This window comes from Cynocephalus volans, chromosome 8, assembly GCF_027409185.1.
Source record: "Cynocephalus volans isolate mCynVol1 chromosome 8, mCynVol1.pri, whole genome shotgun sequence".
In the NCBI taxonomy this organism is placed as follows: domain Eukaryota; kingdom Metazoa; phylum Chordata; class Mammalia; order Dermoptera; family Cynocephalidae; genus Cynocephalus; species Cynocephalus volans.
Window position 1 is genome coordinate 108,423,425 of NC_084467.1, and position 20,745 is coordinate 108,444,169.

Here is a 20,745-nt window from a genome sequence, read left to right on the forward strand (position 1 = left end):
CTGTGTGATACTATGCGGCATGGGGAAATACAAATCAAAACCACATTGAGATATCATCTCTGCCCAGTTAGACTGGCTGTTATCAAAAAGACAGAGAATAACAAATGCTGGCGAGGATGCAGAGAAAGGGGACCTCTCCTACACTGTTGGTGAGACTGTAAATTGGTACAGCCACTGTGGAAAACGATATGGAGGTTCCTCAAACAACTACAGATATAACTGCCATATGATCCAACAATCCCACTGTTGGGTGTATACCCAAAGGAATGGAAATCATCATGTCAAAGGGATACCTGCACTCCCATGTTTATTGCAGCTCTATTTATAATAGCCAAGATATGGAACCAACCTAAATGTCCATTGGACTACTGTGGTATATATATATACAATGGAATATTACTCTGCCTTTAAAAAGAATGAAATTCTCCCATTCACAGCAACGTGGATGAACATAGAGAAAACTATGTTAAGTGAAATAAGCCAGGCACAGAAATAGAAATACTGCATGTCCTCACTCATAAGTGTGAGCTAAAAAAAGTAAACAAATACATTTTAAAAAGAAAGAAAAGAAAACAATCACAATAGTATGAAGAACTTTCAAAAGGAGAGAACAGAACAGAGGCTACTAAAGGTAGGAAAGGGAGAGAGGAGAGGGGGGTAAGGAAGGAATTGGTAAAGGGCCATGAAAAACGATTACATTGTATAATGTTGAATATATTGATTATTCTGATTTGATCATCACATATTGTACACAGGTATTGAAATTCAATTCCATACCCCACAGATATGTACAATCAACTATGTTGCAATTAAAAAAAAAAAAAAAAAAAAACATGGTCCTGAGTTAATATAGTGGCCTTGCCCTCAAAAATTCTGGGTTCCTAACTAGAAATTTCGAACTTGCAATATTTGTCTTAACAGATCTTACAAGTTTAATCCTAAAAAACACAGTGAGGACCCTGGAGGAAACCACAAAGGGGCTCTCCTTCTACTCTGGGTGTTTCAATGCTCAAGTGATGCTTCTATTCTACACCCAAATATCAGACCAGTACTTCTTGCATACTGTTCTTGATGTCCTTTCATCTAGTTAGGTGTCATGAGCAAGATATTCTATTTTTGGAGATGATTTTGTTTTTCCTTTAAGTAACCTCAAATCTACTTGTCAGTTTCCTAGAGGAAGTCCTGGCTTCTGGACTGCACAGCCGAAGCAAGGAGAGCTCTCAAGCCACATTGAGGTCAGCAAGTAGAAGATGAAATGGTGATAGACAGGTGGGGAAAATGGCACAGCTTCCCCTCCTGCACCTGCTGCAGGCTTTCCCCACTAACCAGAGGTGTTGTAGAGAAGCTTCGGGCTTTGTGCTTATTGTTGTAACTCATCTCCAGGTAGCCTGCTGATAACCGAACTGTTGGCACAGACACCAAGACTCCCAGTTGATGAGCTGAGAATAAGTGTGAGCCCATCCCAACCCACTTTTCTCATGGTTTCTTTATCCAGTAAATAAATGTATTCTTTGTGTATTTGATAATACAATCACTTCAGTTTCTGACGAATTTTGTTGGGATCTTACTTGGGGAAAGGGCTATCAGAGCCTAGAGGGGTTTTAAAAGTAATCATTTGATGCACATGCTGCACTCCTCAATTTCCTCTTTCTTCCCTTGACCCTTTTTACTTTTCATTAACCACATTGCTGCATAACCCATTTCTGAAAACTCACGTTTCTTTAGAGAACCATCCAAAAAATTATTTGTCCATACATTGCAATTTTCTGTGGCATAGAGAAACCATGTATGACTGCAATAAAAATCCATTTTGTGAAAATATATAAGTGATTTGGTTTTATTTCTTTGGGGTTAGTGTATGGGAAGTAATGAGGTGGGGCATGAGCTGGCTTTATACCAAACATAATGAAGGCACTGCCTCTACCAGAAGGATATTTAAAGTATGTCAAGGCAAATAATAAATTCTGGTGTCAATTTCACCTCTAGTGACAGCAGAAGAAAGTGATGGTATCATTAATGCCAAGAAATTAAGGCATCCTTAAATCATCATAGCAAAAATTCCATAGCACAATCCCTCCCTGGTTCTCTCTCTCTCTCTCTCTTTCCCTCTCTCTCTCTCTCTCTCTCTGTGTGTGTGTGTGTGTGTGTGTGTGTGTTTAACTTACATGTTGATAAATATTCTCTAGCGTCAGACAGCCTAGGGTCAAATCTATATCACATTGATGTGCCTTTGGGAATATTAATGTCTTTGTGGCTCAGCTTCCTCATCTATAAAATAGTGCCTTTCTCATAGGATTGTAAGGATTTAATGAGAGGAGATAATATATGTAAACCGTTGTCTGGTACACAGTAATGACTCAATAAAATTTGACTAATAATAGTAAATAGGATCAGTTCCTGTCTCCAAGTTGTGCATACAGAATCTCTAAACAAAATGATTGGATTCTTGTCAACCCTCCCCCTGCACTAATCAGCAGTTCAGGAAATGGAGGGGAAAGCTGAAAGGTCATTCTGTCCATTTTCATTCCTCCCAGCTCTCGTCTGTTGTTTCTTTACACACACTCATGTGAAGCTCTTTGGCTTCTGTGCATATTATACCTAAGACCCAAGTTCTTTTCTTCCTTTTTTTTTTTTTTTTTTTGTGGATCCTTCTGATCGCTTTTTTAATTCTTCATTTTTTATAAGTCTTTGAGACAGCCTGCACTTGGGGAGGCAATATTTTAAATGCAGCATTTTTCAAATTATACAGTCTTTTCAAATAAATGGAAACTTCCTTCCTCCGAGCAGGAATATCTGTGCTAACAATATCAAGAAGTCTAAGAAATGAGCCCAACCTGTACACAGTGTTTGATGACAGAAGTTGGCAGTTCTTTATTAAGAACTAAAGACTCCTATTTTTATGTAAGGGTTACAGAGCTGATTCCATTATTACTGGCCCTTTAATTTTTCCCCCCTTTAAAAATATCATTTCAATTAAGGTCTTGTATACTTTTAATAACCCTCTCCCCCACAGATTGAAATGCCCTAGTCAAAACCTCTTTGTCCCATTTGCTCTAAAAAAGCCAAGGATATTTGCTTTTAAACAACTGTTTGGATAACATTTTCTGCCCACTAAACTTGCAGTTGGCAATTCACAACTTTTTCTCTGATAGCTCCCTTCTTTCTTCCTTAAATGGAGTTACTTGTAAAGTATTCAACTGAAGAATAAAACTACTGGCAGTGGTGTCTTTTCCATGGATGTAGTTAGGGAGGTAACCCCATCATGAGTCCTCCCAGTATCTTACCTCCACTGAAGAAAGTAATTGGCTTGAGTTATTTTTGTGGTTTGTGTGTGGTAGTGTCAAGCTCACTGAGGAAACAGTGCTATAAAAACATTTAAAGGAACCAATAAGTTCTTACTCAGATTTCTCACTTAAGCATTGGTCTTTGCAAAACAGTTCGTCATTGATTTCAATTCAGGTGCCATGAGATTCCTCTGGTGAGAAAGAAATCAAGATAGGAGCAGGACAATACGTTGAAGCAGTGCGGTCATGCAGGTTAATGTGGGAGAGAGAGAGAGACAGAGAAACACAGAGAAAGAGAGGGAGGGAGAGAGAGAATGCCAGAGATTTATGTAACATCTTAAGGAGCAGACAGGCAGGGAAGGTTCTGCAACCCACGTGCATCTGCTCTGGAATCTGAAAATTACTTCATAGGATTTTTATTTTTTATCAGTCCCTGCCTGATGTTTCTCAGAGCTCTAGCTCCTGTCTGAAGCAGTGCCTAAGGAGCTCAGTACCTTGTGTATGGAGGCACTCTAATATTTGTTAACTAAATGAAAGCTACTGGGAAAAGTAATTCATGGGGCAAGTCATGAATTGCTTTTTTCCCATAAACCAGAATCTCCTTAAACTAAATCCAAACTACTCCTATCTGCCTGGCCAGCAAGTCCTCAAAAGATCATGCAGGATAGTTTCCTTACCACTACGTTGGGACATCTTGCTTCCTCACATATGAAGATATCGTGGATTTTCCCATTCTTTTTCCATGACTTTTTAAACGGGTGGGAGGGGGAAGAAAATATGAGGGTACTTCCAAAAGTTCCTGGAAAAACAGAATTAAGAGATAATACAAATCTTTCCATGAACTTTTTGAAGACACCTCATAGATATGGTAGGAAGGATGGTTTGGGGGGAGAGAGAGAGAGAGAGAGAGAGAGAGAGAGAGTGAGTGTGAGTGAGTGTACAAAGTCTAAAACAGTAGACTGGAGCCACAAAGCCTGCATTCTAATCCATTTAGCCAGTAACTTGTGTGAACTTGGGCAAGTCAGTTGATTTGCCAGGCCGTGTTTCCTCATTTTCTGCGTAGGAATATTAATACTTATTCTACATACCTCACAAGGTGGCATTAAAGATTTAAAGAAATGACATAATAGCATTTTGAAAGGATAAAGTTATGTTTCAGTCTAAAATAGAGAAACTAATTAGTATGATTGATGGAAAGAGGTTGAGAGGACTGTTATTGGATTAGGAAGAAAGGTGGGGCTGGGAATAGTAAGGTGGGGCTGGGAGCCCCTCCTTCATTTGAAAGATACCAGAAGGAGCCCAAACATTCTCTCCATCCCTTAAACCACAAATTTAACCAACACTTTCTTCTATCTTGAGACATCTCCAGAAAAAGGGTTTTTCCTTTTTCCTGCTCCTCTGTGACAGGGATTTTTATTGGTTTGTGGTTATTGGGTGCCTACCACATGCCAGGCAATGTGTTTACTAACTTATTATTATTTCATAATTAGCCTTAGAGGACAATACTTCTATCTTCAAAGGACTTTCACGGGTCGTCTCATACATTCCCCTAACTTTTCTTGTTGATGGAAATGGCAGTTCATCCCTCACCATTTAATATGTGGAGAAACAGAGGCTTAAAGAAAGGCAGTGACGACCAAACACCACTGAGTGGTGACGAAGCCAATGGCCAAACTTGGGTTTCCTGACTCCCCTCTTCCCATCAAATATGTACTGAAACATGAAGTAACTAAGGTGTGTACCGTAGGCTCCGAGGCAGATCTGGTATAGGAGGGATCAGCAGGGGTTACCCCAGGCAGAGCATCCTTCGGGCATGAAGCCCTTCCCTCTCTGGACTCCAGTGCTGTAGGTAGAATGGGATTTTCACATGTCAGTGCAGTGAAGAAAGATACCCAGGAAGAAGGAAGCCTCACCTGTAGCTTATCTTTAAAGCCACTTGGTATAAGGGATCGTGGCTTTGGAGATAAGAGAGTTCTATTCCTGCCAGCACTTATACAGCGTGTGTCTGCAAATCTCTCAGCCACTGAGTCTCACTTTTCTCCCCGTGAAATGGAAATCATAATGTCCACCTCACTTAGGGCAATTCTGCGGCTCAAATAAGGCCTGAGGCTTTGTAAATTGGAACATGAACTTCCCTCCCACCTAATCACCCAATACGTCGATACCTCCGAAGCCTAACTTTTCCCCAACGTTTGACCTACCCAGGCCACTCTGCTACCTAGGGAGCGCGAGTTCCTGACGCCAGTTCTCGGTGACGCGCCCTGCCAGCTCGCACTCCTGTTTTTGTTTTAGGTTTGGGAGGGAGACGCTCTCGATCCTGGCTGTCTCCGGTCCTCATAAATCTGTACGTCTCTCTGTTATCCACTCGGTGTGCTCGGCTGCGTCCCTCGACCGGTCCGTCTCTCGGGCTCCCCCTCGCTCCGGCTGTCGGTCCGAGCCCGGTGCTTGCCCCCTAGGAGCCGTCCTCCGGCTGGGGTAGGGGCTGCCTTCTTTACCCTCAGCGAGGCGGAAACAAAGGAGGGGCGGGGGAGCGCTCCGCTGCGGCTCCGCGATTCGCCCTTTATTCTGAACTCGCAACGTCAGCGGGGCGCGATGGAGCTGCGGGGCGCGGGCTGGGCCGCCCACAGCGCGCCGGGCCGGGGGAGCGGCCGCGCCGGGCCGGGCGGCGGGCGGCGGGCGGCGGGGACGCGCTCGGGGGCCCGGGCCGCGTGGGCGCCGGGATGGAGGGCGCCGAGGGGCGGGGAGCGGGCGTGCGTGTGTGTGCGAGTGCGAGTGCGAGGGAGGCCGGCCTTTAGTGTAACCGGAGCTACAAAGAAGGGGAGAGTCCGGGAGAGGGAGGGAGCGGCGGCGGCGGCGCCCGGGCATCTCCGACCCCCTCCCGCTGGCAAGGAGCCCCTCGAAGCGGCCTCGGCCCCCGACGCGGGGCCGCCCCTCGGCCGTCGCCCCGCGCGCACCCGGAATGATGAAGAAGAACAATTCCACTAAGAGGGTGAGTGCGCCCGCCGGCCCCGCGGCCGCGGCCGACTCTGTGCTCCGACGACCCCCGCCCCGTCGGGGCCGCGAGCGGGCGGGCGGGCGCCGGGGCGGCCTGCGCGGAGCCCCAGCCCGGCCGCGCCCCGCCCCGCCCCGCCCGCCTCGGCCCGCGCCCCCCGCCCCTGCCCGCGGCCAGGCGCCGCGGGGGCTTTGTTTGTTTACGTGCGCTGGGGGGTTACCTCGGCTCAGTTTCCCCCCGACCCGCACCCTCCCTCCGCTCCCCTGGGCAGCCGCGTGCACCGCGCTCTGCGGCGGCGAGAAGACAATGAGAAATGAAATAAAATGCCGTTAGTCCCGGCGCCGCGAGGACAGCGGCCGGGGGGCTTGGGAGGAAACCCTGAGAGCCGCCGCTGCGCTCGGCCGGCCCGAGCCCCTTCCTCTCCCGGTTTCGGTTGTTTATTGGGGAGACGGGGGAGGGGAGCGAGGGGGAGAGAGTTCCGCCGAGTGAAAACCCTTGGAGAAGTGGCGAGGCAGCCTTGGGCTCCCCGACTCCAGCCCCCGGGGACAGAGGGGAACCGAGGAGGCCGTGAGGAACGGCGGAGAGCAGGAAAAGCCACAGCCGCCTAACCGGCTGGTTCTTGTCTTGCCCCTGGGCAGGGGCCTCAGGATGGAAATCATCCGTCTGCACCGCCTGAGAAGGTCGGCTGGGTCCGGAAATTCTGCGGGAAAGGGATTTTCAGGGAGATTTGGAAAAACCGCTATGTGATGCTGAAAGGCGACCAGCTCTACATTTCTGAGAAGGAGGTAGGTGCCCTTTGCCTCTAACTATCCCTGTTTTCTCATATTTTTCACTTTGCCTCTCCACAGGGGACTCATCTACCTCTAGTCTTCCCCCTACTCCAAGTTCAGTGGTCTGATTAGTCTCTACCACCCCGTCTTATCTGCAGAGAAAGGTCACCTTTTAGGGAGAAAATCTGAGTGAGAATTAAAAGTTGAGTTTGCCTCTTATTTAATGTTCGTTCTTTGCAAATATCTTTCCGACAACAATGATAATCTTCTCCCAAGATGTCTCAGAAGTTCTCAGTGTCCCCTGCTACCTCCTGCCCTATCCTGGCCGCCTGAATATAGGAATTTTTTTTTCTTTGCTGTCGCTGCCGAGACACTCTGTTCAGCTTATTCCCCCACCCCTTCCTGCCCGCCACCCCAGCCTTCCCTTTCCTGTCTGTAGCAGAGCCATACACTGGTCATAGCAGCATTGCAGTCGCCCCGAGCCATAGAAAACACACATACGACCCAGGGCCAGTCTCCTATGACCTCGGGTAGAGTATCTGTGAGTGGCAGGGGGTTATTTTTGTCGAAGCCAATGTTCCTAACCACTGATGCTTTCTGTTCTCCACCCCCCACTGCGCTTCTTAAAAAGGCAAAGAACTCATGTTCCACCCCCTTCCTGCCCACCCCCACCACCCCCCATTTGTATCAGAAGAGAAAAAAATGGAATTAGGAAGCCCTGTATGTCTCTGGATAGTTTGGGCTCTATAGTTAGCCATGAAAACCATAGTCCACGCTGGGTCAGAACCTGAGCCCAGATCATTGCATCCAGACTCCTCTCCCTTTTTTCCATAGCTGTTGGGATCAATAACACATAGTAATGTTGAGAAGTTGGAATTGCCCCCATGGGTTAGAAGTCATTCCAATCCCTACTTCTGTGACTGTGCAGCCTGGGAGACTATCCTGTGTTCCCTCACCCAGGGCTGACGGGAAGTCCTCCCTGAGTTCTAACTACTTCTGCTTTCTGCAGTGGACATTCTTATTCACTAGATCATATTTAGGTAAATAAATCCTTTTATGGTACTGAAACAGATACACAGTACAAGAGAAAGCACTCATCTGAGAAAAGCATCTACTGAGGCAGCTGGGGAAAAACTAAGCCAAGCCAGAGCCAACGAGGTCCCTCTTAAGGATGTTTAAACCTCACTGTTTACACCGTGCTAGGAACTTGGTGATAGAGAGTATTAGGAGTAAGGTGAGACAAGACTTTGACAGGAGAATTTATTTTTAAGTCACCTATACCCAATCACAAATCCTACAGAAAGTTTTCTCCACAATTTCCTGGCTTTACAGTTAAAAAAAAAAAAAAATGCAGGCGTCAAAGTGTATCTCCTGTCTTCCTGGAATTTCAGAATGGCAGGAAACTAGTGAGCAATCAGGGAGAGCTTCCTGCACGTCAAAGAGAAACAGGAGAACAGTGAAAGGGTGGAAGGAACAAAACATTTTTTTCTTGTACTTGCCCAAAGAGCAGGGTCTAGGGCAAAAGAGTGTAGTTGATTTTTGTTTGTGGAGGAAGGGGTACAGAGATAGTGCGGGGAAGGATGGAATGACCTCAGCCTAGGATGCCTGGTGTCCTATGAGTCAGGAGCATCTGACTGGTCTCAGTGCCAACTGCCCCCTGCTCGGAAGGGCATAGAAAAGAGGAACCGAGCATGTTAATGTTACTCTTCTTTTAGCCACTTTCCATGCTATGATGGGCCTGGGTTAAATGTAAAACTGACAGGGGACTCTAGGCTTTATTCTGCCCACTTCCCAAAAGCTCCAGAGCTAATAGGGTCAAGATTTTTTTTTTTTAAAGCATAGTATAGGGCCGGCCCGTGGCTCACTCGGGAGAGTGCGGTGCTGATAGAACCAAGGCCCCGGGTTCAGATCCCATATATGGATGACCGGTTCGCTCACTGGCTGAGCGTGGTGCTGACAACACCAAGTCAAGGGTTAAGATCCCCTTACCGGTCATCTTTTAAAATAAATAAATAAATAAATAAAAAATAAAGCGTAGTATAATGTTTATAATTTATGTGTTAATGCAGGAAAATTCCTAACCCTCTCTCCAAGAATTTGCACCAATCTTTTTTTGTTACTTCCCTTCATAAAGACAGGGTCTTTCACAACTGCATCCACCATAGAATTCCTTCTGTTTGTAGTCAGTCATTTTCCTCATTCTCTATCAAAGGGCACGCTTTCTCAGAGAGGGCTGGGGCATCTTATGATTAAGTGCTGATGTATAGGAACAGAGCTAGACCTTAGGGAGACCTTGTGGTAAAGGAAATTGGGTTCTGGACAACTCTTTTGGCAAGTGGAGGGTGGGGCAGTCCCTTTCCTTGGGGGCCAAGGACAAAGAATTGGAAAAGGAAGGTTGACTTGGAACATGGGTAATTATAAATGAAATTTGGAGAATTAGATGGCAGGGTGGGGGAACAGTACAGTGAAGAACAAGGCTCCCGGGGTTGTCTGTCTTCCCTGGGCACTGAAATATATTTGTCCTACTGCTTGCCTCGCCTGTCTCCAACCCCCTCCCTACCAAGGGCTCACCTCTGTCAATGTCTCCTGCTCCCCAGAGCTCCTTATCAGCCTGTGTCCAAGCCAGAATAACTCCCTTCTCTTCCCCTAAGGAAAATAGAACAAATTACTCTCTTCCCCTGGCTACATATACACACCCAGCACTTTCCTGTCCAAGGTTTTTGGCCTCTGCTGATAGTCTTCAACTCCGGGAAGGAAGGGAAGAGGAGGGATGATGCATCATCCTACATCCCTGCCGCATGTTTCTGGGAATTGTTCTCGGACACCCCTTGCCAGCACCTTGTCCCACCTCCACCCATAATCCTTCAAGGATTCTGGTCACTTCCCAGCTCAAAGCCAGGGAGCCCTGGAAAGGGGAGAGCCCTGGAGGAGCCAAGCCTTGCTGAAACGAATGGAGGTAAAAGGGTACTTCAAAAAGTTCATGGAAAAATAGAATTAAAAGATAATGTGAATCTTTCCGTGAACTTGTTGAAGTACCCTAATAGATGTATGAGCAGTCATTCACCTGAATAGGGCTGTATGATCATCTGTTCTCATCTGTCATTAGCCCCCTGGGTCCAGCAGCAATTCAGAAGGATGGGCAGGTACAAGACTATAGATGGGCGGGGAAAGGAGGAGAGAAACACTTCCCCACTTCAAAGTTGACAAGAACCAGGACGATAGATGAGGTCACATTCACACACATATTCCTATTCCAGAGCTTGGGAAGCGACAGCTTTTTTGTGAAATAATTCATCAGGGAGGGTAGATGTCTTTCAAAGAAGAAGCGAGTCTACTCTTATATGTTTGGGTTTGGTTTGTTTTGCGGCTGGCCAGTATGGAGATCGGAACCCTTGATGTTGGTATTATAACACTGTGCTCTACCCAAGAGCTAATCGGCCAGCCCTTATCTGTTTAGTTTTAACAGGACAAGTGCTGGTGGTTTTCATTTCTCATGCCAGGAAAACATGACCAAGTCATTCCAGGAGTATTCCAACGTGGGGCTCAAGTAACAGAAGGTGAACAGACTGCTCTGTCTGGGCCAGTAACTAAGTCTCCTCTCTGTAACTTTGGTCCTTGCAAGCCAAGACAAATCCATAAGCCACTGCTTCAGAGTACCAGAGCTATAGGGAACACCACTTTAGGGGAAAGAAGAAAAAGTCCTGAGAGGTTTAGAATGGACCCTTAAGGAAATGTTAAGGGAATTTGATTTGTGACCTTCAGAAAAGGTTGGTTGGGGTTGGAGGATGTAGATAGAACTGTGGTCTCTGCTTAGAGTTTCAGCAAGAGCGTTAAGAGCCAAACATTGGTTGAAGCTGCTGAAAGGTAGAATCAGAGTGCAAGACGTGCTACAGCAGGAAGGGCTAAGTTTGTATACAAGGAAGAGCTTCCTGGCAATAAGGGGGCTTGAGCTCTCAAACTGGAGTAACAGAAAGAGGTAACAGGATACTTTTTTCCAAGTCTCATATGTAGTCTTCCAGGGAGAGTCTAAGTGCCTCCTTGCCTAGAGATAGGTGGATGAATTAAATGGCTTTTCATGTGTGGAGGAATTAGGTTGGATTGTCATAGTACCATGGAGTGAGTAAGGAGAGGTAGGAATGCAGTTGTATTTTTCAGCTTGTATGAACCAACTGAACCCAGGGGTCTGCTGTTCCTATGGTGATGATGCTTCTGAAGAGAACGCAGTAGATGAGTCTCTTGATAATAATGCATATTAGAGGAGGTAGCAGGGTGGGGGGAGAACGTCACAGTGTAAACATAAGACTGGGGAGGCCAGAGGCAGCTCTGTTCCCTCCAGACATCCTCTGATCCTGGCCTGCCTTTATCTTCTTCCTTTGGACCTCAGGGGCCATCCAGGTCTTGCTTGCTTAAGGATGACTGGATCAACCTATTCATCATGTCCCTTTAAGGACATGAGCCTTTTTAGGACAAATAAGCCATGTCCTTTTAGGAACAGAGGAGGTCATGGGTGAAGAGAAGCATACTGGGGCCTGGAACTGGTAGCTTGGCTGAGGAGAGTGAGGATGAGGGGTTTAAACAGAAACCACCCTGAGCAGTCAGGACTTGGGGCTACTCCAGTCCTGTCCTCAGATGTCAGATGTCTTTGTAGGCCTTGGGTAAGACTTTCCTGTCCTGTCACCTCTCCCTTTCCTCGGGCTTCTTCTGAAGACTGGTCTAAACTAATGGTTTGTTAGTTTAGACCAATGGGAGGAGCTAAATAATTTTAGCTGCCTCACTTCACCCCCAACCCTCCTCTAGGTAAAAGATGAGAAAAATATTCAAGAGGTGTTTGACCTGAGTGACTATGACAAGTGTGAAGAGCTCCGGAAATCTAAGAGCAGGAGCAAGAAAAATCACAGCAAGTTTACTCTTGCCCACTCCAAACAACCCGGTAACATGGTATGTTTCTCCACCTTGGCCACTGGAACAGTGACAGAGGGGAGGGGAGGGACAGCAGAGAATTCCTTCCTCTTCAGGTCCTCTTTCTCAGGGGTCTTGGCTCAAAGACCCTGAGTTGCTCTCTTGGCTTTTATTATTTCACCTGAGAATAATGTGGCTATTTCCTTCCCTCCAGCAGACCAGCCTTAACCTGTTAAGCCACAAAGATCATATTTATCTCTATCTCTCTCTCTATTTATCTCTCTCTCTTAAACACACACACACACATGCGCGCGCACATATACACACACATGCACACATGTTGGGAGAAAATCACCGGTCCCCATACCCTGAAGTTCTGAGTCTAATTTCTCTGAGGACCCAGGGAAGTTGTTCCTGTCACATTCTATCTCTTCAAACATTTAAAGATCTTTATTTTAATACCTGTCCTTTGTCAAACCTCCTCTAATTATCTTCAGTGCCATGTTAATATCCAGTACTCTTCTTAGCTCTTCCTTGGCCCTTTCTAAAACAACTTCCGAGCTGTGGAATTTTGCAAGAATAGAGGCTGGGTTTCACTCCAGAAGCAGAGTCTTTCTTCTAAGGGCTGGGTCTGGGAGAATGAGATTATAATTTCTTATTTCTTCACTGTCAAGGTGAGGCACCAACTCTAAAACCCTGGCTGAAACAAGAATCTTCCCCTCACAGGCACCCAACCTGATCTTCCTGGCAGTGAGTCCAGAAGAGAAGGAATCGTGGATCAATGCCCTCAACTCTGCCATCACCCGAGCCAAGAACCGCATCTTGGATGAGGTCAGGAGGGCTCATTGTAGGGAGAGGGGTCCTGGGGCAGAGGGGACAGCTGTGACTCACCAGAGGGGGGATTATTATGTGGGCCCCGTTTACTTGCTCCCTCATCAGCTCTACTTCCTTATCTCCCTTTTGAAAACCCTATTCTCCTCTACCTTCTATCTAAGTCTTTTCTGCCAACTTCTCTTCCCCACTTCACGATGCATGAGCCTGTCATGGTCAGCTTAAGGAGCCTCTTCATGTCCAATAAATCTCTTCGCCATGGCTCTGCTTAGAGCAGTTAATGGGGTAGATTTATCTCCCAGTCCAGGCATGTTCAGGCCTTGGGGTATGCTGGGTTGGGACAGAGTCTCTCGGAAGAGCACCCATGACTCACAGTCCATCTCTTCAGGTCACCGTTGAAGAGGACAGCTATCTCGCCCACCCAACTCGAGACAGGGCAAAAATCCAACACTCCCGCCGCCCCCCAACTCGGGGACACCTAATGGCCGTGGTATGTAAGACTGAAAGAATGTAAAAATTGCCAAAGGGCCAATTCCATGTCAGTCCATCTCAGACAGAGCTGTGTACCACCAGAGGCAGTGGCAGGAGGCCTCCTGGGTACCAAGATCAAAGGCTAGGGAAGTCCCTCTGCCCTATGTCCCCACCTGACTCCTCTAAATCAAAAATATCTATTCAGCACCTACTATGAGTTCAAAAGTAACCTCTTCTCAATAATTTTATCACCTTTTGGGGAAAACGAGATATACTCACAGGAGAGTGAAAAATAGAAGAGTTGAATACTGTTCAAGACAGTAGAAGCTACTGTATGGTGGATAACAACATTAAGTGCCACAGTCATTCAGAGGAGGAAGGGTCACGGTGAACCCTTGTATCACACAGAGTAGTGGTTTCTTTCACTCCTCTGAGCTTTACGTCTCCAGGGAGAAAGGCAGTCAGGTATAGTAGAAAGGACGTAGGCTTAGGAGTTGGACAGAACCTGAGCTGGAACCTCGCTTTGCAGTTAACTATCTTTGTGATTCTCTGAAGCTGCATGTCTCCAACTGTAAAAGGGGGCGATAATCATGCCTTCCTTGAAAGGTTGCTGTGAGAAATGATCAAAACAACATATGTGTAACCACCCTAATCCCTTGTGAATACCCTGATCACTATTTAAATTTTTCTTATATCTGGAAATAACTGAACAATTTTAATTATAAGGCAGAGGGAGATGAGGTGTGTGGCTCAGAGGATGCAGATGGGGAGGACAGTTACGTGGCGAGCATCCTGTGTGCGTCAAACCCAATTTGATGCTCACAGTCCACCATACAGAGAAAGAAGACACTGCTCAGGAGGCTTATGGGAGAGTGGAGACTATGGGAAACAAGCAGGAGAAATTACTTTAAGTCACAGAAAAATAAAGGAAGTTCAGATCACTATCAGAGGAATAAGAAATAGTAAATAAAGTAGAAGGGCTCAGTCAAGTGTGGAGGGCTTCTCATCCAGGGAAGACATGTTGGGGAAGATGGCCACAGCGTGCATCTGTCTTCCAGGCAGTCATTCCTGATACCCCTACTGTTGACAGTTTACTCCCTTCATTCCCTCCCTCTTCCTCCCCAGGCTGCGACCTCTACCTCAGATGGGATGCTGACCTTGGACCTGATCCAAGAGGAAGACCCTTCCCCTGAGGAACCAACCTCTTGTGCTGAGAGCTTTCGGGTAGATCTGGACAAGTCTGTGGCCCAGCTTGCAGGCAGTCGGCGGAGAGCAGACTCTGACCATGTCCAGGCCTCCTCAGACCGGGGAGGCATCTTTCCCCGACCTTGGGAAAAGCTGGATAAGGGGGCCACCTACACCCCCCAGGCACCCAAGAAGTTGACCCCCACAGAGAAAGGCCGCTGCGCCTCTCTAGAGGAGATCCTATCTCAGCGGGACGCTGCCCCAGCCCGCACCCTCCACCTTCAGGCCAAGGATCCCCCAACCCCCATCCCACCCCACCCGGGGCAGCTGTCCCGGATCCAGGACCTGGTAGCAAGGAAACTGGAGAAGACTCAGGAGCTGCTGGCAGAAGTTCAGGGACTGGGAGATGGGAAGCGAAAGGCCAAGGACCCCCCTCAGTCTCTGCCCGATTCTGAGTCAGAGCAGCTGCTGCTGGAGACAGAGCGGCTGCTGGGAGAGGCGTCATCGAATTGGAGCCAGGCGAAGAGGGTGCTGCAGGAAGTCAGGGAGCTGAGGGACCTGTACAGACAGATGGACCTGCAACCCCCCGACTCCCACCTCAGACAGACCACCCAGCACAGTCAGTACCGGAAGAGCCTGATGTGAAGAAGAGGACAAGGTCTGGAACTTGTGGGCGGTGTGGACAGACTCTTATCTGCAAATGTTGCAGGATAAAGTTTTTTTATTTACCTCAATGAAAAAAAGAGAACAAAAACACAAACTCACTGCTCTTGCTGTTGCCTGACCCCCGGGGCTACAACCCTTCTTTCCCCGCCTACTTTCCTTACTCACCCCCTCCCTCAGACTTGAGGAAGAGGTGACCCCTACAGCAGTATTAAGAAGCTTTCACCTGGACAGAAAGAGAGAAATGGTAATAAAGACACAACCTGACCATTTTACACACATCACCTGCCTCCAAGATATAGCAAGTACGTGTGGAGGCTTCTAAGTTTAGAGGGGAGGGTGAAGGGAGGAGGTTTTCTCTTATGTCCCATTCCAGGTTTTCAATCTGAGGGCAAAATTTCACCTGCCCAACTCTAGTTCTAGGGACGTGAAGGCCAGTGCCACCTGTCCGTGTACACAGGAGAAGTGAAATTTATCCCAGGCCTGAGGAGTATTTGTGGAATTAAAATCTCCCCAGCCAGACACTGGCTTCTCACTCATAGCAGTCTCTAATTGAGATTGAGCTGCAAGGTTTTCTTATTTGAAATGTTTCTTCCTTTTGTCTCCCACACTTTTCCCAACATCAATTCAAAGATATAACCTTGGATGACTAGGACTGGTTTGGTCATTTGACTGGGGTCGGGGGCCTGGCACAGGGGCACTAGAGACAGCTGACCCCCTGGAAGAACTGAGTTAAGAATGAAACTGATGTGTGATGCAAGCTGGGTAGGATGAAGGGGAAAACCAAATGTGTCCAGGTTCCTCTTTCAGCCAACCTAGGGTTTCCTGTCACCTCTCCCCGTCCTTCCTCAAACATCTCTTGCAGCACTCATCAAGCCCCAACTTTAGAAAAACATGTTTATGCTCACACCACCACCTTCCTAACTACCTAGGGAGCTGCCAAGGCCCCTTGCCTTCTTGTCTGTGGTCAGTCCTACACGATTCATTTTGTTTGCTGCTTTCCTCCGAAGTTTCTAAGATCAAGGCTAATAATAGGCAAGATGTGAATGATTTGGGGAAATAGGGGGGCAGAGAGCTTCATGAATCAAGTAAATGAGGGGTTTTAAAAAAACACTTTGAAGCGTTCCCCTTGCTAGCTTCTTGATCCTCTTCTCTAGAGCTCCTCTCATCTCCAGGAACCAAAACGTAGACTTCACTAGGGCTGAGACGGGAGAAGGGGAAGGAAATGGAGACAAATTGTGTGTAGATCCTAATGTTAGGAAGATGGGGTAGGAGAGAAAGAAGGAAAATCCTTTGGTCAAAACACAGACCTTTCATTTCCCATTCTGCTCTGACATTACTCTCACAACTCACATGAGCAAGATGAGGGAATCTCTCCAAGTTAAACCACCTCTAGGGAAGAGGGATTCTTGCTCTTTTAGTCTCTCACCGCTCACTGTCATGAAGATTTTTCCTCGATCTAGCCCGCAGTCACCTAAGCTAGCCTCTTCCCTGAGGACCAAGTGTCCATCATGAGTGAGAGGAAGTACACAAGAGTGCCACCTTAGTGTCATTCCCAGGCTCTCCAAGGTATGAGGTGAGAGAACCTAGGTCTCCAGACTTCCTGTCCTCCCAACAGGCTTCACTCTCCAAAACAAAGCATAGTCAGCAGAGCTGTCCATTGTCACAAATATCGAAAGTCTGAGTTAAAATTATACTTTATTTTTGTAATCTCCGTCTGTGTATTAATTTTATTCTACCAGCATTTTCCCTTTTCTCTTTTTCTTCCTGGTCACTCCCACATAAAAAAGACATAAGCCAGAATGGCATATGTATCCCAACATGACAATTATCTGTGGCTCCCAGGGGAGCCAGAAAATTGAGGAAGACACTGGAGAGAAGAATGGCAGGTGAGGGGAAGTGAAAAGAAAGATCAGGGACCTTGGGAGAATAAGTAGAACTGGGCACTGGGCTCCTCGGGCCTTCAGGCTCCAGCACCAACACCTTCCAGTTCTCCAGCAAATGCTGGAACATCCAGGCCACAAGGTGGTGAAATGAGCCCAGCTTTGAATCCAGACAGATCTGGATTCAAATTCTGACTGTCACGTTTTGGTTATGTGGCCCTGGGTAAAATACAAGCTTTCTGACTGTCAATTTTCTCATCTGCAAACTGCAGAGTTGTTGGATGGGTAAATACAATGTATGAAAACTGCCCGTCAGTCAATAAATGGCTGCTGAGACTCATTAAATGGCTGCTGTGGCTGCTATTGTTAGTTTGACTCAGTGGGAAATGAACAGCTAGCTCAGGTGGTGGGAGCACAGTTTGAATGAGGGCTAGGGAACATGGGTAATCACTGTCACTTTGTCCTAGTCCACAAGCTTGGTCCAGGCCACAGGCTGTGCCCATACCTCTCTTCAAAGGATGGAGCTTGCCAGGTACTGCACTAAAGGCTAGAGCTATAAAGAGGGAGAGAAGCATGGCCCCTGGTCTTCAAGAATTTCAAAGCTTGTCACAAGCCAGGCTTCCTGGTGGTGTGCTACTAGCATGATGTCTGCTAATGAAGAGTATGCGTCTTGAGCGTAGGCACTGTGACAGGAGGATCGCAATGCATATGTCCTAGTTTCCCCCTCCTCCCAGCACCCCTCTTCCTTCACACCATCATTCCAATCCCTTTACCTGCAATATTTCCCCTACTTCCTCCCAGCGCCTGTGTTCTGTGGTAATGGGCGGATTAAGGGAAGGAGAGCTGTGTGGCTATGTGGGCAACTTTCTCACCACACAGCTGGTGCTAGGCATTTTCCAAGGTTTATTTATTCTTCCTCCCTCCCAACTACTCCACTATATTCTCTTCTTACGAAAATAAACTGGAAAAGGGAAACTCCTTTGGGAGGCCCTAGGATGCGGTGATGGGGAAGTTCAGGATGCAGAGTTGAAATGGGGTGAGGGGTAGAAACAGGTAAAGAACTAAATGCTTGATTCATATTTCAATGACATTTTCCTCAACTCTTCCTGTTCTTCCCCAATAAGTCCTGATTTCCTCCATTAGGAAGAATGTCTGAGGTGAAGGCCTGAAAAGCGGACGAGCTAATTTGCACGCTACCTCCACAGCATAGCTACAGGTTGTCTAGGGGGAAAGGGAAAGGGGAAAGAAAACACACGCACACCCCACAAGTTTCTCTAACTCGTGCTCCAGCCCTCACAAACCATGCCCTGCTAAGCTCAGAGGTCTGACCCTAGGGGAATCGCTCTTGCCTCCTTCTGCACGCACTTTCCCAGCCCCTCAGCCAACCTCATTCTCCCCAGAAACTAGTCCCAAAGAATCTCTCCCCTGTCTAAAATTCACCGGCAAGCAGCCCCAGCCCCATTCCGCAACCCTCGGAGCTCGGCTACCTCCCCTCCCCCTTCTCACTCCCTTCCCTAGGCTGGTTCATTTCTTTTTGTGCTTTCTTCCTACCGCCCAGTCTCCCAACAACAGCAGCCAATCCCCAGCCTGCTCGAGAGCCACACCATATATGGAGAGGTTGGGAGGAAACCCGAGTAAATGCGAGAGCAAACACACACACGCACACACAGCACAGTTTGAGCGCCTTTCTGCACGTGACCCTGTGTCTATTTGTGTGGGTGACATGAGTCCCACCGTTCTCTGTCCCTGGCTCGCCCCACTCACAGCATAAGGAACCTGTTTGCTATTCCCCACCTTTATTCATGCCCCTGGAGACCATCACTCCAACCCGTTGCCTCTGACCTAGATTCCCTGCACTAATTACAAGCCTAATGAGATCTAACAAACACCCAACTTAGCACAGCTGAGACCCTCGAGGTCAATTAGTGCAGTCCAGCTCTGCTCAGGAAGTGAGATGGAGCCAGAAAAGCTTGTACATGCCTCACCCCAACCCCACCCCAACACTGAGGTTGGAAGCAAGGATGGGAAAAGCAAAAATTAGCAGGACCAGTTTAAAAATAGGATCTTGGAGAGTTAACAAGTGTTCAGAGAACCCCGCACTAAGGTTGAGCAGCAATTGGAGAATATAGATTCCAAACTCCTCCTAAATTACCAGAAGCATAGAGGTTGGTACAGCTACAGAAACGATGGACACAAGGCAGTTTTCATAAAAATATGAGGCAGAGTAACTCATAGAAAAGCAAGTAGCACTAAAACTCTTATCTGTATCATGGTTTCCGACTCTTAATCACTTCTCTTTGCTTCCTGCTTTGGACGAGTTGGGGTTATCTCCCCTGTCTTTGCTCCTGGTTTGGGATAGCTCAAAAATCACCCCTTTCATTCAGAAATACTAGACTCAACCTCATTCTTGGTTTTTTTTCTTGAAGATATTAAAACCATGATATCAAGCAGCCCCTTCCTCCCATGGTTCATTTCTTAGGTGGCAAAACAAGGCAATGGAGCAGTTTCCTGTCCTGTGTCTTTGGCATGCAGACCAGTTGTCCTAACCTCCACCCCTACTGCTTGTGGCTGTACGGAGGTGGGAGCAGGGAGGAGAGGATCAGTGGAATGCTCTGTGAGCAAGTGGGGAAGTGGACTTAGAGCTACTTCAAAAACAGAAGGTTCCACTTCCCCCAACCTCCACCCAGCTTTGGCTGCTGAAGGCCGCATCCTGCTAGCACCATGCCTCATGCACGGTCCAGACCATAGTGTGTAAATGTGCTGTAACCAGGAATCCAGAGTGCAGGAAGAGTCACTTAAACTCCACATCTGTATGTTGATGACTACCAAATTTATTTCTCCAGCCTAAATCCTGCCCCTCTAGGATCAAGACATTTATAATCTAGTGCATATTTGACTTCTCTACCTGGGTATCTAACAGGCAACTTCTAAGTGTTGTTGATCATTAAATGGTCCTTGATGAATCAACCTCCCCCCATGCTCCTTTGCAATGTGAGTTTACTGCTCTTCCCATCCAAAAGGCATTGCTGTTTCTCCATCTTTCACTTGAATCTGGGTTTGCCTTGTGACTTACTTTGACCAACAGCACATGCCATTGTGTAAATTACTAAGCTTAGGACATAAGGGATCTTGTAGTTTCCACTCTTTGGCCCTCTTAAAATTCAGCTGCATGTAAGAAGCCTAGGCTAGCATCCTTGATATGAGACCATGTGGTAAATGAGGCCCTGAAACCACATGGATCCATCCCACTATCCAAGCCTCCAACCAAACACAGTTGAAGGAAGCACACCAGGAAAACCAGAGGGCCAACCACCCAGTCAACCCTCAGAATTGTGAGAAATTAATAAATCATTGTTGTCTCAAGCCATTAAGTTTGGGTAATTTGTTACCCAGCAATAGATACTGAAACAAAAATTGGTTCTTGGAAGTGGGATCCTGACATAATTAAAACCTAAAACATGTGGACCAGGCAGCAGATAGGCTGGAAGCACAGCAAGAAGACTATTAGTAGAGGCTGGATGAGCAGAGAGAAAATTGCTATTCGACACTAGAGAAAGGCTCACCCATGTTACATACAAGGGGTCTTCAAAAAGTTCGCAGAAAGATTTGTATTATCTTTTAATTCCATTTATCTATGAACTTTTTGAAATACCTTTGTAGTGGTGGAATAATTTACAAAACTATCACCTGTGGAAAACGTGCCTAATAGTCTTGTTGGAGGTGGCTGAGGAAATTTCCCAGCAAATGTTGAAAGTACCAATAGGCTT

The 20,745-nt window shown here is 47.0% G+C and overlaps 2 protein-coding genes across 4 annotated transcripts in view; both read left to right on the top strand.

The window, feature by feature from the left end:
• VPS45 (vacuolar protein sorting 45 homolog) overlaps positions 1-1,790 on the top strand; it is a 68,287-nt gene extending 66,497 nt beyond the window's left edge. Inside the window, exons 15-16 of one of the 3 annotated variants that reach the window (XM_063104943.1) lie at positions 1,167-1,269; positions 1,384-1,790. In XM_063104943.1, the coding sequence (XP_062961013.1) occupies positions 1,167-1,254 (88 nt within the window). In that variant the 3' untranslated portion in view covers positions 1,255-1,269; positions 1,384-1,790. Of the gene's footprint in view, positions 1-1,166 lie in introns of all 3 variants that reach the window. The other 2 variants (XM_063104945.1, XM_063104942.1) reach the window with 2 other exon arrangements.
• Positions 1,791-5,974: 4,184 nt separating this feature from the next.
• PLEKHO1 (pleckstrin homology domain containing O1) lies at positions 5,975-17,323 on the top strand. Its single transcript, XM_063106390.1, has 6 exons — positions 5,975-6,273; positions 6,915-7,061; positions 11,844-11,984; positions 12,672-12,776; positions 13,165-13,266; positions 14,373-17,323. The coding sequence occupies exons 1-6, from the start codon at positions 6,244-6,246 to the stop codon at positions 15,075-15,077; spliced, it is 1,230 nt and encodes a 409-aa protein (XP_062962460.1). The 5' UTR covers positions 5,975-6,243; the 3' UTR covers positions 15,078-17,323.
• The last annotated feature ends 3,422 nt before the right edge of the window (positions 17,324-20,745 follow it).